Source organism: Sceloporus occidentalis, unplaced genomic scaffold, assembly GCF_023333645.1.
Source record: "Sceloporus occidentalis isolate IW3139 unplaced genomic scaffold, rSceOcc1.0.p SCAF_33, whole genome shotgun sequence".
Lineage (NCBI taxonomy): Eukaryota > Metazoa > Chordata > Lepidosauria > Squamata > Phrynosomatidae > Sceloporus > Sceloporus occidentalis.
This window is the reverse complement of record NW_028317013.1, coordinates 10,934,754-10,956,445: the sequence shown is the minus strand read 5'-3', so window position 1 is coordinate 10,956,445 and position 21,692 is coordinate 10,934,754. Positions and strand designations below refer to the sequence as shown.

General features: G+C 41.7%; 1 protein-coding gene across 1 annotated transcript; it reads left to right on the top strand.

Moving 5' to 3' along the window:
* The first annotated feature begins 605 nt into the window (after positions 1 to 605).
* On the top strand, positions 606 to 19,897 carry LOC149298427 (aminopeptidase B-like). Its single transcript, XM_089487548.1, has 11 exons — positions 606 to 959; positions 1,769 to 1,909; positions 3,659 to 3,804; positions 7,769 to 7,885; positions 9,112 to 9,347; positions 16,853 to 16,966; positions 17,068 to 17,180; positions 17,447 to 17,555; positions 17,954 to 18,178; positions 18,334 to 18,476; positions 19,748 to 19,897. Exons 1-11 carry the CDS (start codon positions 606 to 608, stop codon positions 19,895 to 19,897), a joined length of 1,848 nt encoding a protein of 615 aa, XP_089343674.1.
* Positions 19,898 to 21,692: the final 1,795 nt, after the last annotated feature.

Below are 21,692 nucleotides of genomic sequence, written 5' to 3'. Positions count from 1 at the left end.
GTTTATATAAATATATTTATTTATACATTACATTTATATTGTGTCGTTTTTTGCAGTAAGGATTACAAAATATAGAAATGACAAATAAATAATAAAGAAATCAAGAAAAAAAAGAAACCTATATGGGAATATGGAGGGGAGGGGGGGTCCAAATAAGGAAAAGCTAACGAATATATACTTCGTTTACTAGCTGCGGATAATTTATATACCTGTAAAACTGTGAATACATGTATTTTTTTAAAGACCATTTTTTTTAGTTTATTCATAGAAATAATGTGTTACATATATGAATATGGTTCAAAAACCCTACTTGACAAATACCGGTATATAGTTTGTTAGGCAATGCGAAACGGCTCTGGTCCTAAAGCCCGAGTTGTCCTCAAGGGTTTATATAGAATCTTTATGTAGAGTCTTAAAGAAATACCGTATTTATCGTCTTTGCGTAGTTTATCAGCAACGGCGGACAGAACGCTCAGTCAGGCTGCACGAACAAATCATCTTCCGTTTTCGTTTTCGTTAGTTCCTCGGCCTGACGCCAGAGGGCTTGGCGGCTTCCGAACGCAGGACGTTTACAGCCTGGGCGCACACTTGCAAGTTGCAACACCATGGCTGGAGTCAGGATGGTGGAAGACGTAGCTACGGCTTCCAGTTACAGAGATTTCCAAGTGGAACACATGCACCTGGATCTTCAGGTGGATGTGGAAGCTCGGAAGCTTCGTGGTTTGGAGAGGCTGAAGCTGCGCGTGTTGCGAGAGACCAGGGAGCTGAGACTGGACTCTCACCCGACCCTTCAGGTGTTCCGTGTCCGGACGGCTGGGACGCCTCAGGAAGATCTGCCCTGGGAGAGCAAGCCTTTCACGCGCTATGGCAGCTGCCTTGTGCTCCGCCTGCCCGAGCTATTATCACCTGGAGCCCAGCTTGTAGTTACCATCGAGTATGAAGCCAATGAAAGCCCAGGGGTGAGAGTCTGCTGTCATAACACTTCTAGTTGGGGGGGGGGGGGGGGGTAATTGCGTACTGCGTACTGCAAGGCATAACCTTTAAAACCAAATCATAACAAGTACTCTGCCTAAAAGGACTTTAATGTCTTTCGTTTTGACAAGAGCAGAACATTTAATTAATAGAAATGGTAGAGACGCCATTGCATCAGGGCCTGTCAGATAATCACCTCACCTGCTTTACACCCATGTTAATCTTTGTTTAATAATATGTCTGAGCCTAATAATCTCCTTCCTTGCTTCATCTGCTTGCAAGATATAATGTCGCCCCCCCCCCCCCCCATAATATTCGTTTTGTCCTTAAACCACATCTAGTAAGACTTGCTCTTTCACCCCTGTATATCTTTCCTTCCTCTCTGTACTTTGCCTCTTTTTCATTATCCTTTCTGCTGAGTTGGTTATTTCACTTCTCTATAACTTGTTTGGACTATGAAGTATGAAACCTAAAACACTTAATCTCTTGTTCTGTGGTCGTTAATAGTCAGTCTAGTAACAAACAATTTAGGAAAAAGTCTCCTATGCATGATGCCCAACATCCATGTTCTGTGTAACGTAGTTAAACTCCATTATACTTCAGGATTCAGGGATTTTTGGATTTAGCAGTTTGCGTTTCAGGTTTTCACATTCTGCTGCTAATCTAATCGTTTCTATCTGTTCCCATAATCTGCCTGTTCTTGTAACATCATACTGTTTCCTTCCTCATCAAATGGTGAACAAGATCTTACTCCACAGGTAACAACCGCTTCAACTCCCTTTTATTTACCTCACAGGTATGCTGGCTAGAACCACATCAGACAGCTGGCAAGAAGAAGCCTTACATGTACACGCAGGGCCAGGCTGTTCTGAATCGCTGTTTTTTCCCATGCTTTGATACACCTGCTGTTAAATCTGTATATTCTGCAAATATCAAGGTGAGGCAATTATGTTACTCCTCCACAGAAAATATGGGGCTGGCAGCTTCTTTCCCCAGTCCAAGATGGCTCTCTGCTATTTATGTTTGTATTGGAAATTGTAACCAATAAACGTAAAATATTGCTAAAAGGCCTCTAACGTAATACATCCACGTATTGAATTTAATTTAAGTCACTTAAAAAAAAAAATTGTAACATACATGTTTTGTTTTAATATGAATGATATTGCAATTGTGTCATTACTGTAACCAGGGCCTGCCCTGCCATGGAGCAGAGTGGGGCAATTGCCCCAGGCGGCACTTTTGAAGAGGTGGCACTTTACCGCCCCAAGCGCCTTTTTTTTTGTTTTGTTTTAAGCAGAGGAGAGAGGGCGCAGAGTGGTTTTTCGCTTATCAAGTTGTCAGTACCCGCTCGACGCCCCTCTGTCCTCTGTGAGCCCTCTAGCTTGGTCTCGGTGCCGGCTTGTAATGCTTAGCGCCGGAATATGATGTCATTTCCGGCGCTCAGCAGTGAAGCAGCGTGCACTGCGGCAGAGCAGGGAGACTCGCCGCTGGACTGCTGGAAGGTAAGTGAAGTACAAAGGTGGTTAGATACGGTAGATAATAGGGAGGGAGGAGGGTAGATAATGAGCAGTGGCGTTTGCAAGGGGGGGCGGCGGCATTCAAACTTTGCCCCAGGCAGCACTATGTCTTGGGCCGGCCCTGCCTGTAACCAACGCAAGAATTGCCTAAATGAATGCAAAAAAATAAATTGAGACAATGTCTTCAGGGCAGGTACCAGAAGTGCTTTGCATTTGGCCTTGGCTTGCTATTTTTCCTAGAGCGACTTCTTGCCTTAGATTGCACAGCATGTGATGTTTGCATGGCTAGTCTATGTTTACAAATGGATTGCACTAATGGTGATCCTGATCCCGTACTGTAAGGACACCATTAGATACTACTTCTGTAAATACGCAAGACAGAATGTCACCTTTTCTTCGTAAATTATCCCTTAAAGTTACTTTTTGTCTTCTTCTCCAGCCTATTTGCATTCTGTGCCCGTTAATATTCTTCCCTCGCTTCCCAGTTATGTCTTCTAATACGGTTTCTTAATGTTTTAGGGAGCTCCCTGGTATTTTGCTAGGGGAGCTGCCTATGTTTGCTGGGACAGATCAGCATAAAAAGCCTCCATGCGGTTTCTTTAGAACTTACTGAGGAAGAGTGCCTGGGCAATGTAATATCCTTGAGCTCTTGTTTAGAAAGTTTGTGAGGCAAATGATTTTTCAAATCAGTCCTAGAATAAGTAGAACAGATTAAGGAAAGCAGCACCCTTTATGACTTACAGTGACAAAGATATGGAGGAGCGGTTGTCACACCAACGCATCACCTTCATGTCTCCTGTGTTTGGGACATAAATAATGACTTTAGATCAGTCCCTCTCCACTCCTGTTTGTATCTCGTTGGTAAACAATTTCTCCAGAATAAGATGCCCAAATCATCAATCTCTAATCAAGTTTTCTAATGTCCAATTACTCTCTTGCCTAATTTTCATACAGAATACTCACGTTTGTTCATGCCACTTTTTTTTTCTTCAAAATCTTTTCAGCCTAGTATTACTATTTAAAGAATTATCTTAAAACTGAGGAAGTTAGATGTTAACACAACATATATGGTACATCTTATTTAATGCTGCTGATTGTCCTGATTTTAAAGTTCTATGATACTTGTTTCTCCTACATAGTAATTTTTGTGTTATTCGTTTTCTTCCAAGGTACCTGAGGGTTTTACAGCCATTATGAGCGCTAATAACTGGGATCGCCAAGGTGACACCTTCATCTTCAATATGACGCAGCCCATTCCTTCATACCTGGTGGCTCTAGTTGTTGGAGACATTGTGTCGGCAGAAGTAGGACCTAGGTACTAAAGCTATCTTAGAGGAGAGCTGGTTTGGTAGTTTTGTGTGTTATCTGAAATAATTTTGACGTATTCACTATAAAATCACGTTAACGTTGCTCAACTAACCAGACCCCACTTCAGTTACATGTCTTTGCATGCTAACACACCTCATATTCACTAATGTACAAAAATGTACAAAATTTGTGAAACCAAAGGCAGCGGACTTGGTCTGTTTGGGGATTGTGGTGAGATATTTAATTTGTTAAAGCTCTTAATGACTGTTGCCTCCTACCCACTCAGACAGACTGTTTACTTACCATTATCAACTTGACCAGTGAGAAATGTATCATCAAAGTTTACTTGTTTTCTCCTTTTTCTTCTTATAAGCATTTGATATACATAGTTGATTTGTTTTATGGCGACACTGCATTTTTCAATCATAATGTCTGTTTTATTTTGCTGGATCTCTAGGTGGGAATTTTAGAGTTAGTTTTGTGAAAACCTTTTTTTTTATTTTCAGATGGAATGCACAAACACTGTAGGCTTTCTACATTTTTCAATCATTTGAGCCGTGTGTACTATAATATTGTTGTTCCTGCTATTTTATTTTTAAAATGAGTAGCAAGGTCTTGTGTAGATATTTTTATCTCTTAGTAAGTCTGTCCGGTGATAATTGAAAATTCAAGGATTCAAGTATTTTATGTGTTGTGTGAGAAAGAAAGTACCTCTTTGACTCCTATGGTTTTACATATCAGGGCATAATAACAATCTCATGATCCTTAGCAGGTCTCAAATTAGGGAAATACAACCTCAGATGAACAGCACTGCGCCATGATTTATTCTAAGTACGTCTCATGATTCAATAGCTTGTAGAGTCACCTTTTAGCATCAATAACTTGAATTGTTTTCTGTATGACTTTATCAGTCTCTCACATTGTTGTGGAGGAATTGTGGCCCACTCTTCTTTACAGCGTTGATTCAGTTTGAGGTTTGCTGGCATTTGTTTATGCACAGCTGTTTTAAGGTTCTGCCACAGTATTTCAATCTTGTTGAGGTCTGGACTTGGATTGGGCCATTGCAACACCTTGATTCTTTTCTTTTTCAGCCATTCTGTTGTAGATTTGCTGGTGTGCTTGGGATCATTGTCCTGACCCTCTTGGGTTTTTTGCAGTTTCTCTGCGCATTGCATGGTCTGTCCTTAGGGTAAATGTAACCTTTTTAAATTGTAAGGAAATGGACATTTAACCCTTCTCAGCTTGATGGGCAGCAACAATTGCTTCTCTAAGGTCATTGCTGTTTTTTATAGACATTCGTCACACTTGCTTATGATCAATTAATCAAGGGCATTTAATTAGCAGCACCTATCTGTTACGCAGCTTAATTCCTATAGAAGGAGTAAGGGTGTATTTATATTTTTACACATGGCGTGATCTTAAGAGAGCTGTGCAAAAACCAATGCCCACAAACCATAATAAAGTGAAGCAACATTTTAAAGAAGAGTGTGCCAGAATTCTTCCACAAGGATGTGAGGGACTGATTAGGTCATACAGAAAAAGATTACTTCTTTTACAGTAGGTGCTGTTAAAGGTGGTTCTACAAAATTTTGAAGCATAAGGTGTACTTAGTTTTCCCTTCATATAGTGGCAGTACCAGTGGGTGTGTAGCCTTTAAGAAACTAAATAAGAAAATTAACCTTCTTTGCTCCTCAGTTCCTTCTTGTCCCCTTCCCTCTCCAAAGAAGCTCCCACTCCAAAGAAGTCAGTTTTTAAAGCAAAGCATGTAGCTTGCGCAGAATGTTCAGTTCCTCTACCAGACAACTGCAGGAAAAGGTTTGTAGGATAACTCATCTGAAAAGCACAAGGATATGCAGGCTTTCTTAGGATGGTTCTAAGAAAATCTGGCACAGACATTTGAGTCATTTAAAGAATCAGCTTCTAGTGGCAAGCATCTTATTCAGGATAAAACATGTCGTAAACGAAGGAGATCCAGATCTTCCTCCAGATCAGAACTATCCTTAGGGGAATGCTCCCAATCTTCAGGTGACTTCAAGTGAAGATTCTGAAGAAGATACTGGTTTACCATCTTATGAACTAAGGAAGTTTATAAAAGAAGTGACAGGGGTGTTTCAGGAACATGAACCCCTTCAGAATAAAGGGTTCCCAGTTTTGCCAAAATTAAGAGAGCTCATGCAGAGAGTGGAAGAATCCTGGCAAAAGAGTATTTGTATCGAAACATTTAAACAAATCTTAAAATTTCAGGATGACGATAGACAAGAGGACCTCCCCAAAGTCGATGTGTAGATTGCTCAGTCAACAAGACCACTATTCCAATTGGGAAAGTTGCTGGACAGATGAGCTGAAACTTCCTGCAGGCGTTTGTTTCAAGCTGCAGGTTTTCAGTGCAAGGCTTTACTGGCAGGTTCGGCAGTGGTTAGAGCTCACGGTTGGATACAAGCACTTTAAGATTGCCTTCCAGAGCATACGGATAAAGAGATCCTACACCTCATTAAGAACTTAAAATTGTCTAACCTCTTTTTGTCAAATACAACTGAGGATGTCCAAGTTATCTGCTCTGAATATGGGCCTTTCTTAAGTAGCTAGCGGGTAAGATCCTGGACTGCGGATTCAGCATCCAAGTCTTCGTTGTGCGATCTTCCTTTTGAAAGGCAAAACTTGTTTGGTTCATCGCTGGAAGAACTTATCAAACAAATCAAGGCAAGAAAATCAAATGGAACAGGGGCTTGCCATACAAAAATCCGAGATCTTACCAACCTGTTAACAGATCTCATCTTTTTCCGCAGGGTTTTTGGGGAGAAGTTCCAGGATAAAACCAACAAACAAGAAGGGAAAAGGAAATTCTGACAAAATAGTTCTAAGGCTGCAATGGTTCCTGTAGACATGGGAAGAAACTTCATACAACGCATGGATCCTGGGTATCATTGCAGAGGGATGCAAAATCAGATTTCTGACTATTCCCCCGCCTCAGTTCCTGATCTCCTATTACCCGTGTCCCCCTAAAAAATACCGCTATACTTTCGGAATCACTTCATTTTTTTACAGAAGGGTCTCATCGAGAAAGTTCCCGGTCATCTGAAATTTCAAGGAGTCTTTTCCAGACTCTTTCTAGTCCCAAAGCCAGATGGGTCCTTCCGGCCAGTCCTGGATCTTAAAAATGTGAACAGATACATCCAGTATCAATGCTTCATGATGGAAAACACAATGTCTGTAACACATTTGCTGCAGAAGGGAGATTATCTGGCTACCTTGGATTTAAAAGATGCATATATACATGTGTCTATAGCCACAGCATCTAGTTTATATCTAAGATTTGCGTTAAAGACAAAAAAGAAAATTCTACAGAGCTCTCCCTTTGGTCTTGCCTCGGCACCACAGGCACCACATCTTTCTATATCCTACTGGTACTGCCACTATACAAAGGAAAAAACTGATTTTTTTTTTCCTGAATATAGTAGCAGTACAGATTTCCCTCCCCTGTTTTTGTGCTATTTCAAGCTCCCCGGTTTTGTCTTGTGACTTACTGAGGAGCAAAGGGTGAACCACATGTTTATGGGTAAGGAGGGAGGGGGTTACCTTTCTTATTTAGTTTCTCACAGGCTACTTGTCCACTACAAAAGTACACGCCCACTGGTACTGCCACTGTATTCGGGGAAAAAAGAATTTACGGTAAGTAAAATTTAGTTTTCACACGTGGCTTCTCCGTTTTGGCTTTATTTTTGTTGAATAAATCATGGCGCGGTGTAATACGTAATGTGTTGTTCATCTGAGGTTGTATTAAGGAACAGATTATTGTCATGTCCTAATATGTAAAACTGTAGAATTCTATGAGGGTGTACTTTTCTTTTTCACACGTGTGTGTGTATATATAATATATGAGTTTATAATGTACTAATAGAGTAGGTAGATTCCATGATTTGAATCTCGCCTCTGGTCAAACATGAGTGACAGCATCTGAGTGTATTTTTCAGGAGCCGGGTCTGGGCAGAACCGTGCCTGATAGAAGCTGCAAAAAAGGAATATGATGGTGTTATAGAAGAGTTTCTCAGTGTTGGTGAGAAGCTCTTTGGACTCTATGTGTGGGATAGGTAAGTTGCTCACCCGGTTTCCCATTGTTTTTCTTTTCTTTTTTTAATCTCATGCTGCATTATTGTTTTAGGTGCCTGTTTTTGACCTGCTGTATGTCTCTGTTGTGCATGTATTACTGTATGTTTTTACATGTTGCAAATGGTTTCTTTGCTATACTTGCTCTTCTCCACGTGTCTTGATCTGCAAGCTTTTAAAAACTATTTTAGATATTCATGGCCAAACACCAAAAGAACAAGGTTGAAAAAAATCCTACCCTGAGAATAAAACTATAGCTAAAACTTAACCATGTTAGCTATTCCCTGATGAAGCCGTTATGCCACACATGGCAAAATGCTTTTTCGGCCCGTTATGCAGAGTTGTTGCTCCCTTTTCTGGACTGGAAGTACTCTTGTGAAGCCTGAAATACAGACAGGAAGCTCTTTGGGACCACAGAGAGTTTTATCTATCATTTTAATTTTTTTTAGGGTAGAACATTTTTTCACTGTTAAGTTTGCAGTTTAAATACCAATTGCATCCTCCCTTGTTATCTTATGTCCATTAGATTTGAAGCCTTTCGTGTTTTGCTTTTTCAAACACTAAAAGAAGTTTAGAGTGCATATGATATAGCTCTGTATTTTTTTTATCTCCAGGGGCACACTAAAGTGGGTGCAGCTAGCGCAAGGCGCCCAGGTAACAGGTGCACAGCACGTCCATGTAATGTGCGTTACTTGACCCCATGGTAGTAGGGGAAGCTCACATCTTGCAAGCTACGCTAAAGAAGAGATAGCTGCGTTATAGAGGGAAGAGGAGTTGGGCAGAGAGAGAGAGAGAGAGAGAGGGTGTGTGTCTGTGTAGGGTGGGCATGTTGTTAAATGTGTGTGTGGGCCAGCATATAGTGTCAGGGGAAATCCTAGGTTCGCTGGCCGCTGGGAGAGTGTGTGTGTATAGTATTGTGTTAGAGCACGTTTGCATGTTAGTGTGTGTGTTCACAGGGGGGGAATCATGGGAGCACCGAAGGAATACTGCATCCAAATGCTACTAACCCTAGGTCCAGTCTAAGCTCTACCTCAACTGTCTTCTACTGTTTTTCTTTTTAATTTTTTTTTTTATCATTTTTAGTTTACTATTCATGTGTATATATTCTTTATCTTTTCAAATTATCAAGATCAAATACTAAAACAGTACTATTTGTTGATTGATAAAGGAGAACTGAACACATTTTGCATTTGTCTTTTTCGTTCTTTAGGTATGATGTTTTGTTTATGCCACCTTCCTTTCCTTTTGGTGGCATGGAAAACCCATGTATTACTTTTGTAACCCCCTGTCTACTTGCTGGTGACCGATCCCTAGCAGATGTCATTATCCATGAGATTTCACACAGCTGGTTTGGTAACTTGGTAACCAATGCCAACTGGGGTGAGTTCTGGTTGAATGAAGGCTTCACAATGTATGCCCAAAGAAGGATCACCACTGAGCTATATGGTAAGCCTTCTCATCTTAACCCGTGTGGTCCTGTAGATGTTTTGTTGTTAAAGTGGGCTACTTTGTGGAAATCTTTAACCAATGATTTTATGGCCCCACATCTAATCTAATGTGTGCCCAGATTAAATAAAAGTTCTCCCATTTATGAGTTCAACCCTGAGTTCTCATTAAGTGTATCAACACAACCTTTGTTTTTAATTAAAGCTTTTCTGTTAGACATGTGGGCAGGAACAGGATAGTTCTCTACTAGGCGTTTACCACAACTGCCCCTAAATTAACCCTAAAGACCCCATTAACCACAAATGCCTCTAAATTAACCTTAAACACTTCATTAACCACAGCTGCCCCTAAATTCATCCTAAACACCCCATCAACCATAACTGCCCCTAAATTAACCCCCACTTCCCCTAACTTTCAGCAGCACAAATATTAATTTTATACTTAGATGAGTGTCTTAGCCATATGGGACTGGGAGAAAGGAAGGGGCGGGGCCAGTTGTCAGTAGTGATGGGAAGTTCGGCTCATTAAAGTGAATCGGATCGTTTCGACTCGTTCATTGAAATGATCCGATTCATGATCCGAATCTTCGGATCATTCTGTGTGACCCACATGAGTTACTGTTTCCCAGTCCCTCCCTGCAGTCACACACACTAACGATTGGCCCCGCCCCTTTCATTAGTCAATGAACCCTCCTGCCTGCCTACTCTAGTGATGTCACTAGAGTCGTTCAAAGATTCGGATCTTACAGGGATTGGAATCATTCAGAAAATATCAATAAATAAATTAATAATCTTCACTGCCCCCAGGATTTAGATTCCCTTTAGTTTGCCTCCTTTACCTCGAACTGCCCCTTAAGTTAACTTTAATAAATTAATTAACCCTCAGTGATCAGCATTAAATTAACCCTAAACACCCCATCAACCATAACTGCCCCACTGAGAGCGGTCACAACCACCACTGAGAGAGATTTTGCTGTGTCCTTTAACCCCTTGATGACAATTGCTGGTCCGGGACGTCACGGAAAAACAAGTCGTTAACGACAAATGACGTGCCAGGACCGTCATTTGTTAAAACCCAAACGGCGTTGCTGTAATGCCTCGACCTTGAGGCATTCAGCAAAGCCACGATCGGCACCAGGGGCCATGTCTGGCGTCAACATCCGCCATACAATGTATGGCGGCGGACGCCCGTTTTAAAAGCGTTTAGACTACTAGTGATTAGCAAACTAAATTAAAAATAAATACATCAACGATCACCTCCTAAACTTAAATGGTGTCGCTGGAATGCCTCGATCAGGAGGCATCTAGCGACACCAAACACTTACCCTAGGATGGACTGTGACCGCTCCGGAGAGCGGTCACAGCCGCAGCTGCACACAGTCTTCACCATCCGCAAGATGGCGGCGGCCCGGGAAAAAAAACAATAAAGATGCAAAAGTTCGCTAGAAGGTCTCCAGACCCTCTAGAGAACTCTGGCTCGACTTGCAGGTTGAATACAGGTACTGCATTCAACCATGCAAGTCAATGGAGCCCAGCTTTCTAATCACAGTGTGATTAGTAAAAATAAATTAAATAAAATTAAGAATTAGAAAAAAATAGTAAAAAAAACCAGTAAAATGTAAAAATAATTTCCCTCTGTCACGATCCGGGGAACCTTCAAGTTGAAATTTTTTTTTAAAAATGTTTTAAAAAAGGCAAAAAAAAATTATATATATATATAAAAAATATATTTTGTGAGCAAGTCCTAAAATTAGTATGTTAGCTTAAAACAATTCTCACATGGAAAGAGTTAAAATACTGGCATATTAAATACCCATGGTGTGTCTACTTTTAAAAAATGTATGATTTGATGGGGTAAATTGAATTGGCCGGATTCAACAATGTCCCAATTAACACTGGGGGAAGGATGGCCACACATCTAATTTCCAATTAGAAAAATGCACACGTACCAAATGTGGCCTTTTAGTTCCCCCAAAAAATGACAAACCCATGCATGTGGGCATGGGCGTAGGAACCCCTAAAAATCTGGGGGGGACAGCATTTTCCCCCATCAGATCCCCACTTTCTCACACTATCTACCCCCTTTCACACTTTCTTACTATCTACACCCCTCCCTACCCTCCCTTCTCACTAGCTACCCTCTCCCTACCCTCCCTTCTCACTAGCTACCCTCTCCCTATCGCCCCCTTCACACTAGCTACCCTCTCCCTACCACCCCCTTCACACTAGCTACCCTCTCCCTACCCCCCTTCTCACTAGCTACCCTCTCCCTACCCCCCCTTCTCACTGTCTACCCCAGGGGTGTCCAAGGTTTTTCTGCAGTGGGACACTTCATCAGAATTGTATACGTGCGCGGGCCACACTCATTTTTCACTGTGAGAAAATATGGCCTTTAATAAAATATGCAGATTAAAATAAAGTAAATAACACAAAACCTTTTCCTCTCACTGATTTCTGGGCCTAGAAAGTTTTGTGACTACAAATTCAGGACTCAGGATAATTAAAAATGAAATAGTTCTATTTATTCTAGGGATGCACCAAAATGAAAATTCTGGACCAAAACATTCACGGTTCACTTAGCCAAAACCGAAAATGACCCCCCACCTTTAAAAATAATAATAAAAACTCACATTTTTAATAAAAGTAGGTAACACACCACAATTGGACAAAAAAAATTAGCAATATGACCTATCATACCCAGGCAGCCAGTACATTCTGGTACAGGGTGGCTGTAAGTGTGCAGACCCCATACTGCTGGCAGCATCAATACACAAGGGGGGTAGCTAGCTATGTTTCAGCATGTACTGGCTGACTTGGCATGATAGGAATGTGATTGCTAACAGCAATCACAGTCCCATCATGCCTAGGTTCAAACACATACACATCCAACCAGTAAATGCTGTAACCTAGGCATGATGGGACTGTGATTGCTGTTAGCAATCACACTCCTATCATGCCAAGTCAGCCAGTACATGCTGGTACAGGGTGGCTGTAAGTGATGTGCAGACCCCATACTGCTGGCAGCAGGGGCGGACTGGGCCGGGGGGCAATTGCCCCCCAGGCCGCCCTAAATCCGGGCCGGTGGGCCGGACTGACGAGCATTCAATGCGGCTGCTGCCGCAAAGTTAAAAACTAAGCGGCCGCGAGCAGGATTGAATGCGGCCGTCATGCGTACCTGGCGTGGGGGGGAGGGGGGCGGTCCGCCCCGGCTGCCGCTCATCTGAGGGGTGCCACCATGCCGGCACGCCTCCAGAAACGATGCGCGCGGCACAACATTGAAGCCACGCCCACCGTCTTCCGCGCTCAGTGCACCGGAAGGACAGGAAGAAGAAGAAGAAGAGGAGGAGGAGGAAAAGTGAGAGTGAAAGAAGAAAAGGTAGGAAAGAGTGGATTAGTAAGTGTGTGAGAGTGATGGGTGTTATGCTGAATGTAAGTGTGTGAGAGTGATGGGTGTTATGCTGAATGTAAGTGTGTGAGAGTGATGGGTGTTATGCTGAATGTAAGTGTGTGAGAGTTATGGGTGTTATGCTGAATGTAAGTGTGTGAGAGTGATGGGTGTTATGCTGAATGTAAGTGTGTGAGAGTTATGGGTGTTATGCTGAATGTAAGTGTGTGAGAGTGATGGGTGTTATGCTGAATGTTTGTGAATGAGGGTTTCAGATAGCATGGATGTGTAAGTGTTGGGGGATAGCTTGGCATAGGGAGTCCGTAATCACATTCCTTTCATGCCCAGATTCCAGCATGTAGTGGCTGCCTAGGCATGATAGGAGTGTGATTGCTGTTATAAATTATTTTTTGGTCCAACTTCGGTGTGTTAACACTTTTATTGGACAGAATAATTCAATGACAGTATTAATATATATATATATATATAATTGCAAACAGCAATCACACTCCTATCATGCTAAGTCAGCCAGCACATGCTAGAACCTGGGCATGATAGGATTGTGATTGTTGTTATATATATGTGTGTTTGTGTGTATATATATGTTAATATTGTTGTTGATTTTTTTGTCTAATTGTGGTGTTACTTTTAATAAAGTATTTTAAAGTTGTTTTTTTTTGTTTTTTTTTTTCAGTTTTGGCCAAGTGAATGCTGAATTTTTAGTTTCAGTCCAGAATTTTCATTTTGTTGCATCCCTACTATATACTTTGCCAGTCACTAAAGTGGTAAGCCTACACCACATCAATGTTTGGCTTAGTATATAGTGATAGGGGTTGTCAGTGTCTGGCTCAATGTATAGGCACACATTGACGGTGGTACCGCATAATCCCTAAGCATATAATGATAACAAATATGCTGTACCCCTGTCAATGTTTGCCTAACCATAGAAACTATGCAGTTTTAAAGTGTGTGTGTGTGGGGGGGGTACCACATACAGGGTCTGCCACAGGTGCCAAATACTCTAGGTACCCCCCTGCATCATGCGGCTGTCAGACCCAATGGCCATGCCTCAGCTCCTCTTCCCACGTCTTAAAAGTGGTGGGATGAAGAGCTGAGGCATGCGGTGCGTGCACGCCGGCCACTTTAATTTCATTAGGCGCTGGTGGAGTGACTGCCGCACGACGGCCGCTTTCAATGTCGCTCGCAGCCGCTTTGATGGTGCAACGGGCCAGTTGACTAGACTTGCCCCCCAGGCCTTAGGCTGCCAGCCCTCCCCTGGCTGGCAGCATCAATACACAAGGGGGGCACCTAGCTAGGTTTCAGCATGTGCTGGCTGACTTGGCATGATAGGAGTGTGATTGTTAACAGCAATCACAGTCCCATCATGCCTAGGTTCAAACACATACACATCCAACCAGTAAATGCTGTAACCTAGGCATGATGGGACTGTGATTGCTGTTAGCAATCACACTCCTATCATGCCAAGTCATGCTGGTACAGGGTGGCTGTAAGTGATGTGCAGACCCCATACTGCTGGCAGCATCAATACACAAGGGGGGCAGCTAGCTATGTTTCAGCATGTACTGGCTGACTTGGCATGATAGGAGTGTGATTGCTAACATCAATCACAGTCCAATCATGCCTAGGTTCCAGCACTTACACATCCATTCTATCACACACACACTCATTCATTCACAGATTCATTCCCTCAATCACGCATACTCATTGAAACACCCTCCCCACCCCCTTACCTGCACTGCAGCTCCTCGATGCCGCTCACAGTCTTCAGCAGAGGGCGCGGCCTCCCTCTGCGTTCTCTGGTACTGCACAGAGGATGTGATGTAATGTCACGTGAACTCTGCTGGGTTCCGGTTCCTCTGTGCAGTACAGAAGACCCTCCCACAGGTAAGTAGCAGGGCTCGAGGTGCGGACCGCGTAAGATCGGTTGCCCTGGCCCTGGGGGGGATTTCTTAATTATCGGTCCCCCCCGCATGAGTTACTGGGGGGGATCTATCCCCCCCGGTTCCTACGCCCATGCATGTGGGGTATCACTGTACTCAGGAGATGTTGCTGAACACATATTGGGGTGTCGTGTGACAGCGGCATATACCAGGAGCTGTAAATTCATACATAACATAGGTGTGTGGGGGAAAAATACACACAAAAGAATACTACTGCAAACTTTGAAAAAATGCTGGTGGTAAAATGTGTGCATGCAAAGAGTTAAAATACCAGCATTTAAAATACCCTGGGGTGTCTAGTTTTCAAAAATATATGGTTTTGTTGGGCACACTGAAATGGCCTGGCTCAAAGATGTACCAAATAGGTCATGGGCAGTGGATCCCCAAAGTTCAACGTTGAAAAATGCGCATGCCCCAAATGTGGCCCTTTTGCCCCCAAACAGCCAGGCAAAATCATTCATGTGAGGTATCGCTGTACTCGGGAGATGTTGCTGAACACATATTGGGGTGTTTTGTTATAGTGACATATACGAGGACCTTTTAATTCATACCAGAAGTAAAATGTGTGTGAAAAAACAAATGCAAAAAAATGACTACCGCAAAGTTTGACACAGACTGGTGGTAGATATGGTGCATAGAGTTAAAATACTAGCATTTGAAATACCTTGGGGTGTCTAGTTTTCAAAAATATATGGCTTTATTGGGCATACTGAAATGGCCCGGCTCAAAGATGTACCAAATAGGGCATGGGCAGTGGATCCCCAAATGCCAAAGTTCAACATTGAAAATGCGCATGCCCCAAATGTGGCCCTTTTGCCCCCAAACAGCCAGGCAAAATCATTCATGTGAGGTATCGCTGTACTCAGGAGATATTGGGGTGTTTTATGATAGTGACATATACCAGAACCTGTTTAGTCATACCTAAAGTAAAATGTGTGTGAAAAAACAAATGCAAAAAAATTACTACCATAAAGTTTGACAAAGGCTGATGGTAGAATTAGTGCTTGGAAAGGGTGAAAATACTAGCATTTGGAATACCCTGAGTTTTCAAAAATATATGACTTGATGGGGTAAATTGCATTGGCCGGCTTCAAAGATACCCGAAATGGCACATGGGGGGAAGAATTACCAGATTTGGAAAAAATGGCTTTGAAATGGCAAAACGCTACCTGTACTTATTGCCCCATAACGTGTAGAAAAAAGCAAAAACACATTAAAACATTGGGTATTTCTAAACTCAGGACAAATAGTAGAATCTATTTAGCAGGTTTTTTCATTACCTTTTATAGATGAGTAAAAGATTTTTCAACTAAAAGTTAGAAACAGTCATTTTTTTTCTAAATTTTTCATCATATCTTATACTTTTTTTTAATAGTAAATAATATGATACAATCAAAACAATGTCATCTAAAGAAAGCCCTTCTTGTCCTGAAAAAAACAATATCTAATGTGTGTGGGTTCAGTAAACGGGAAAGAAGAAAATTACAGCTAAACACGAGCAGCGCAGAAATGTTAAAACGGACATTGTCACGAAGGGTACAAAAAGTAAAATCAGCCTTTGTCACGAAGGGGTTAACAAAAAAAAAAAAAGTTTCCAAGAGGGTCTCTGCAGAACCACCTGAGAACTCTGGCTCCCCTTGCAGGTTGATTACAGGTATTATGCATTCAACCATGCAAGTCAATGAAGCCCAGCTTTCTGATCACAATGTGATTAGTAAACTAAATTAAAAATAAATACATATAAAAAAAAATGGAAAATTCTCCACTGATGTCAGTGGAATCTTCCGGTTCCAAAAGATGTAAAAATAAAATAGATATTTGTGTGTGTGTATATATGTGGGGGTATAAGGCATATCTGAGGGGCATAGTAGCAAGCCGTGGGGCAGATGTACATAACTGGGGGGCAGGTTGGCAAATAAAAACACGAAATGGATTTTACTAATCATTTATTAAATATGATTTTTTTTTTAAATTGAATTAATATTTATTAGTAAAACTTCTTTCCTTTAGGGTAGTCTTATATTCAGGCTTTTTATTTATTTTTAACGAATATGTTTTTGTTTGAGGTTTGCCACTAACTGCATTTAAGTTCTTAATGAACTAAAGGGATGTTCAGACTAGGACATCTTTTGTTTCATTGTACTTGGAATTTTTTTACAGGTTCTGCATACACCTGCCTGGAAGCTGCAGCAGGTAGAGCACTGCTCCGTCAGCATATGGATGCATCAGGAGAAAACCATCCCCTGAACAAGTTACGAGTCAAGATAGAGCCTGGTATGTAATAGTGTTTGTAGCCTTACTGCAGTCACATTTTCTGTTACAGTTTACCAAATGCATGTAAATATATTTTGGTAATATGCTTATTTTTTGAGCAGGAGTTGATCCAGATGACACTTATAATGAGACTCCATATGAGAAAGGATATTGTTTTGTCTCATACCTTGCACACCTCACTGGGGATCAGGCCACATTTGATTCGTTCCTGAGGGTAATATCTTTCTGGTGTATTTTTCTCTTTAATGTAGTGTAAATTAAAACCCTGTGAAAAAAATATACTAGGGGCATAGACATTGCAGTGCATTTTGTTTTTTTCTTAATTTAATTTAACCTTTCCTAGTATATTTTTTTGATGCTGATATCATCTACTTATAGTACCCTACAGACTGTTTCCCAAATGAGATATTGCTGTAACATTAAAGTAGTGTGTTCTGGTAGCGTTGCCTCCACTTTTAATTTTTTTTTTTTTTTTCCTAGGCATATGTTGACAAATTTAAGTTCCAAAGCATAACAGCTGAGCAAGCTCTAGAGTTTTATTTGGATTATTTTCCAGAGTTACAGGCCTGTGGAGTTGATAAAAGAGCAGGTGTGTTTTAAATATATTGAATACTTTTTTACAGTGCTTATTATGTGATCAAAAGCACAAATGGATAGCTGTAATGGATATTAATGTTATGAGACTCTGGCCCATTAAGACTTGCATATTTGGTTTTTAAGTGATTTGAGTAATGTTAAAACTTGACAGTGGGAAAGCTGTACCAGGGATTTTGTACTCCATAGTAGAAATGTTGTTGGGGACCAGTAGTCTTAAAATTACTTTAAAGTCCTGGACATTAAGACTATAGATAACTTGCTATTCTATTCAGAAAGAAAATAATGTGACATTTTTATTTAAATGTTTATTTAGTAGTATTTATGTATGGAGTTTTCCTTTTAGTGTGTGTGTGTGTGTGTGTACAAAACATATATTTACTGATTTTATAGGCTTGGAGTTTGACCGTTGGTTAAACACACCAGGATGGCCTCCATTCCTACCAGACTTGTCTCCTGGTGATGCCCTTATGAAGCCAGCAGAAGAATTGTCAGGTCTATGGGCATCAACCCCTTTGGACATGGAAACTATTGAAAAAGTAGATATCACACAGTGGAAAACATATCAGCTAGTATACTTCTTGGATAGAGTCCTAGAGCGTTCACCCTTGCCTAGTGGTAAGAGAGATACTAGTGCTCGTTATATGAAGGGATGTTATGAGGTCCCAATATAACTTGGGAGTTTACATTGGGCACATATATACAGTTAGTATAATATTGATTATATGTTATAGGTATAATGTATTTGATATATCTGGCGTTTCTTTATGCAGGAAACATAGAAATATTAGGGAAGTACTACCCAAAGATATCAGAAGCCACCAATGCGGAGCTACGACTGCGTTGGGGCCAGATTGTATTGAAGAATGACCACCAACCACACTTCCACAAAGTCAGGGAGTTCCTGCACAGTCAGGTAAGTGAGCATGCAACGTACACAGCTTCCTTAACTAGGTGACAGACCAGCTGATTTTATTGTTACCTTAATATTTAATTGTGTAATAATTTTTTATTGGTTGTTAGTGGTAGTAATAGTATTTATACGCAGACAAACACCGTATTTGATAGATTATAAGACGACCCCCCAAAATCTGAATGTTAATTTAGGAAAAAAAAGAAAAAGCCTGGATATAAGACGACCCTATAGAAAAAAGTATTTTTTCATATTTAATAAAAGCTATGATTGAAAAATATAGGCATATAGGGGGATAAAAGTTGTATCAAGGGGCACTCTGCCTCCAGAAAAGCGTTATGCCACCCAAAACACCATCTGCCCCCACCAGACACCAGGGAGTCAGAAGCACTGGTAAGTTTGGGGGGGGGGGGGTTGCACTTACCAGTGCTTCTGACTCCCTGGTGTCTGGTGGGGGCAGCTGGTGTTCCACCGGAACTTCTATGAGCACCAGAAGGTCATGTGACGCAGGTGCTGTGTTTTAGAAGCTACGGCGGAAGTACAAGCAGTAGCAGGGGTTGTCTGCGTTCATCGGCTGGGAGAGAAGCGCTCCGGCTAATTCTCCTCTCTGGCAGCCGGGGAAGGTATGCGCGTAGACAACCTCCGCTGCAGCCGGCACCTTCGCCGGCGCTCGGTGATAGACACCCAGTGGAAGTGCCGGCAGCAGCTGAGGTTACCGGCAGGAGGATCCAGGTCCCCTGCAGCGCTGTGGGGGATCTGGATCTTAGTCTCATAGTCATTTGAGGTCTGATTAGAAGATGACCTCAATTAAAAGACAAGGGGTATAGTTAAGGTTGTCTTCTTATCTTATCTTCGAGCAAATACGGTTATGCTTACCCTTGTGCATTTTAGTGTGGTTTATTCACTCAAGTGGGAATGCAGTGTTGGTGCTTTAGCTCTTTGTTTTCATCATGCAAGACAAACCATGGTGAGCTTCTCTTGCAAGAAGATCTTGGTTTCCCTGTATAATGTGTAGTTTAATCAGTAAGATTTATTAAGTTACCATCAGTGCATGAACTTTGTCACGCAGAACCAAATGCTCTTAGTTGAATCTTCATAATACATAGTTAAATCAATTAGATTAATTGTAGGTCCTCATGTAACTGCCCAGGAGGATTACACACAGTTTGGATAGTGGTGTGTTATTTAAAGGGCTTGAGATGGAATTGTCCATGGTTGAAATTTGTCCATTGATTTCCCCATTTTTTTTTATTTATTTTTTTATTTTTTTTTAGGGGAAGCAGAAATATACATTGCCATTGTACCGTGCAATGCAAGCTGGCTCAGAAGCCACTCGTGCCTTGGCTAGAGAGACCTTCAGCCAAACATCCCATCAGCTTCATTTCAATGTGCAGAATTATGTGAAGAAGATACTAGGGGTATAGACACATGTATATCCTAAAAAGGTATATTGTCTGAAACCTTCCTGTTTTTGTGAAGTTGATTAATGTAAATTATGTATAACAGAGATATCTCTTCATTGATCATGCTCATATGCCCACCCCCACTTTAAAACTGCATAGCGTCTATCGTTATTATATACTGAAGCAGACATTGATGGGGGTTCAACATAACTGTTTTCATTATATACTGAGGCACGCACTGACGGGGGTACAGCATAACACCTATCACTATACATTGAGCCAGACCTTGACAATAATACAGCATAACCCTTATATACTAAGCCAAACATTGATGTGGTGTAGGCCTACGTCTGGCTTAGTATATAGTAGGGATGCACCGAAATGAAAATTCTGTTGTTAGCTGCACCTTCCTCATTCTATAGCTTTATATGTGCATCTACATCAGTGTTGGTTGCATTCTCAGTGAGAAGGGTCATGAATCCAGAACCTCAGATTAGAGAAACCATTTTAAATCTAATTCCAGGCATACAAAACAGAAAACACACACTTTACTTAGCAAAACACAGTCACTGGCCACTTTATTAGGTACACCTACGCTAGTTCCGAGGTTGGACCTCCTATGGCCTTTAGAACTGCCTTCTTTCTTCATGGCATGCTTTCTACAAGGTGCTGCAAGCATTCCTCAGATATTTTAGTCCATATGGACATGATGGCATCAAGCAGTTGCTGCAGGTTTGTCAGCTGCACATCCATGATGCGAATCTCCAGTTTCACCACATCCCAAAGGTGCTCTATTGGATTGAGATCTGGCGACTGTCGGTGCCTTTGGAGTACAGTCAACTCATTGTCATTGTCAAACCGATATGAGATGATGTGAGCTTTGTGACATGGTGCACAATCCTGCTGTGTGTAGCCATCAGAAGATGCGTACTCAGTGACATGGGTGTAGGAACCCCTAAAAATCTGGGGGGGCAGCATTTTCCCCCATTCACACAATTCATCCACATGTGAATTTATTAATTTTCTTACTCATTCACAAAATTCATCCACATATTCATTCATTCTCACTCTTTATTTCAATATGCTCACTACCCCCCTTTTGTTACTTTTATCCTCCCTTCTCATACTATCTACCCCTCTCCCCCTTCTCATACTATCTACCTCCTCCTCACACTTTCTACCCCCTCACCCCTCTTCTTACACTATCTACCCTCTCCCTACCCCCCTTTGTAGGTTGCTTACCGTGCAGTCCTGTGGTGGGAGCGCAAGGCCCTGCCTTGCTGCTCTGCCGCAATACGCGCAGCTTCACTGCTGAGCGCTGGCAGCACCTATGCACATGCTCATTGGTTATAAAGGGATGGACGTGGTCAGCAACAATACTCGGGTAGGCTTTCGCGTTTAAACAATTCTCAATTGATACTAACTGGCCCAAAGTGTGCCAAGAAAATGTCCACCACACCATTACATAACCGTCACCAGCCTGAACTGTTGATACAAGGCAGCATGGATCCATGCTTTCATGATGTTTACACCAAAGTCTGACCCTGCCATCTGAATGTCGTAGCTGCAATCGAGACTCATCAGTCCAGGCAACGTTCTTCCAGTGTTCAATTTTGGCGAGCCTGTGCGAATTGGAGCGTCAGTTTCCTGATAGTAGCTGACAGGAGTAGCACCCAGTGTGGTGGTCTGCTGCTGTAGCCCACCTGCTGCAAGGTTTGATGTGTTGTGCGTTCAGAGATGGTATTCTGCATACCTTGTTTGTAACAAGTGGTTATTTGAGTTACTGTTGCCTTTCTGTCATCTTGAACCAGTTTGC

Bases quoted from the DNA above. Each gene is read 5' to 3' on its own strand.
- LOC149298427 (XM_089487548.1), top strand. From the start codon at position 606: ATGGCTGGAGTCAGGATGGTGGAAGACGTAGCTACGGCTTCCAGTTAC. The intron at 960-1,768 runs GTGAGAGTCTGC...TTTACCTCACAG, and splicing joins AAGCCAATGAAAGCCCAGGG to GTATGCTGGCTAGAACCACA. The intron at 17,181-17,446 runs GTAATATCTTTC...TTTTTTTCCTAG, and splicing joins CATTTGATTCGTTCCTGAGG to GCATATGTTGACAAATTTAA.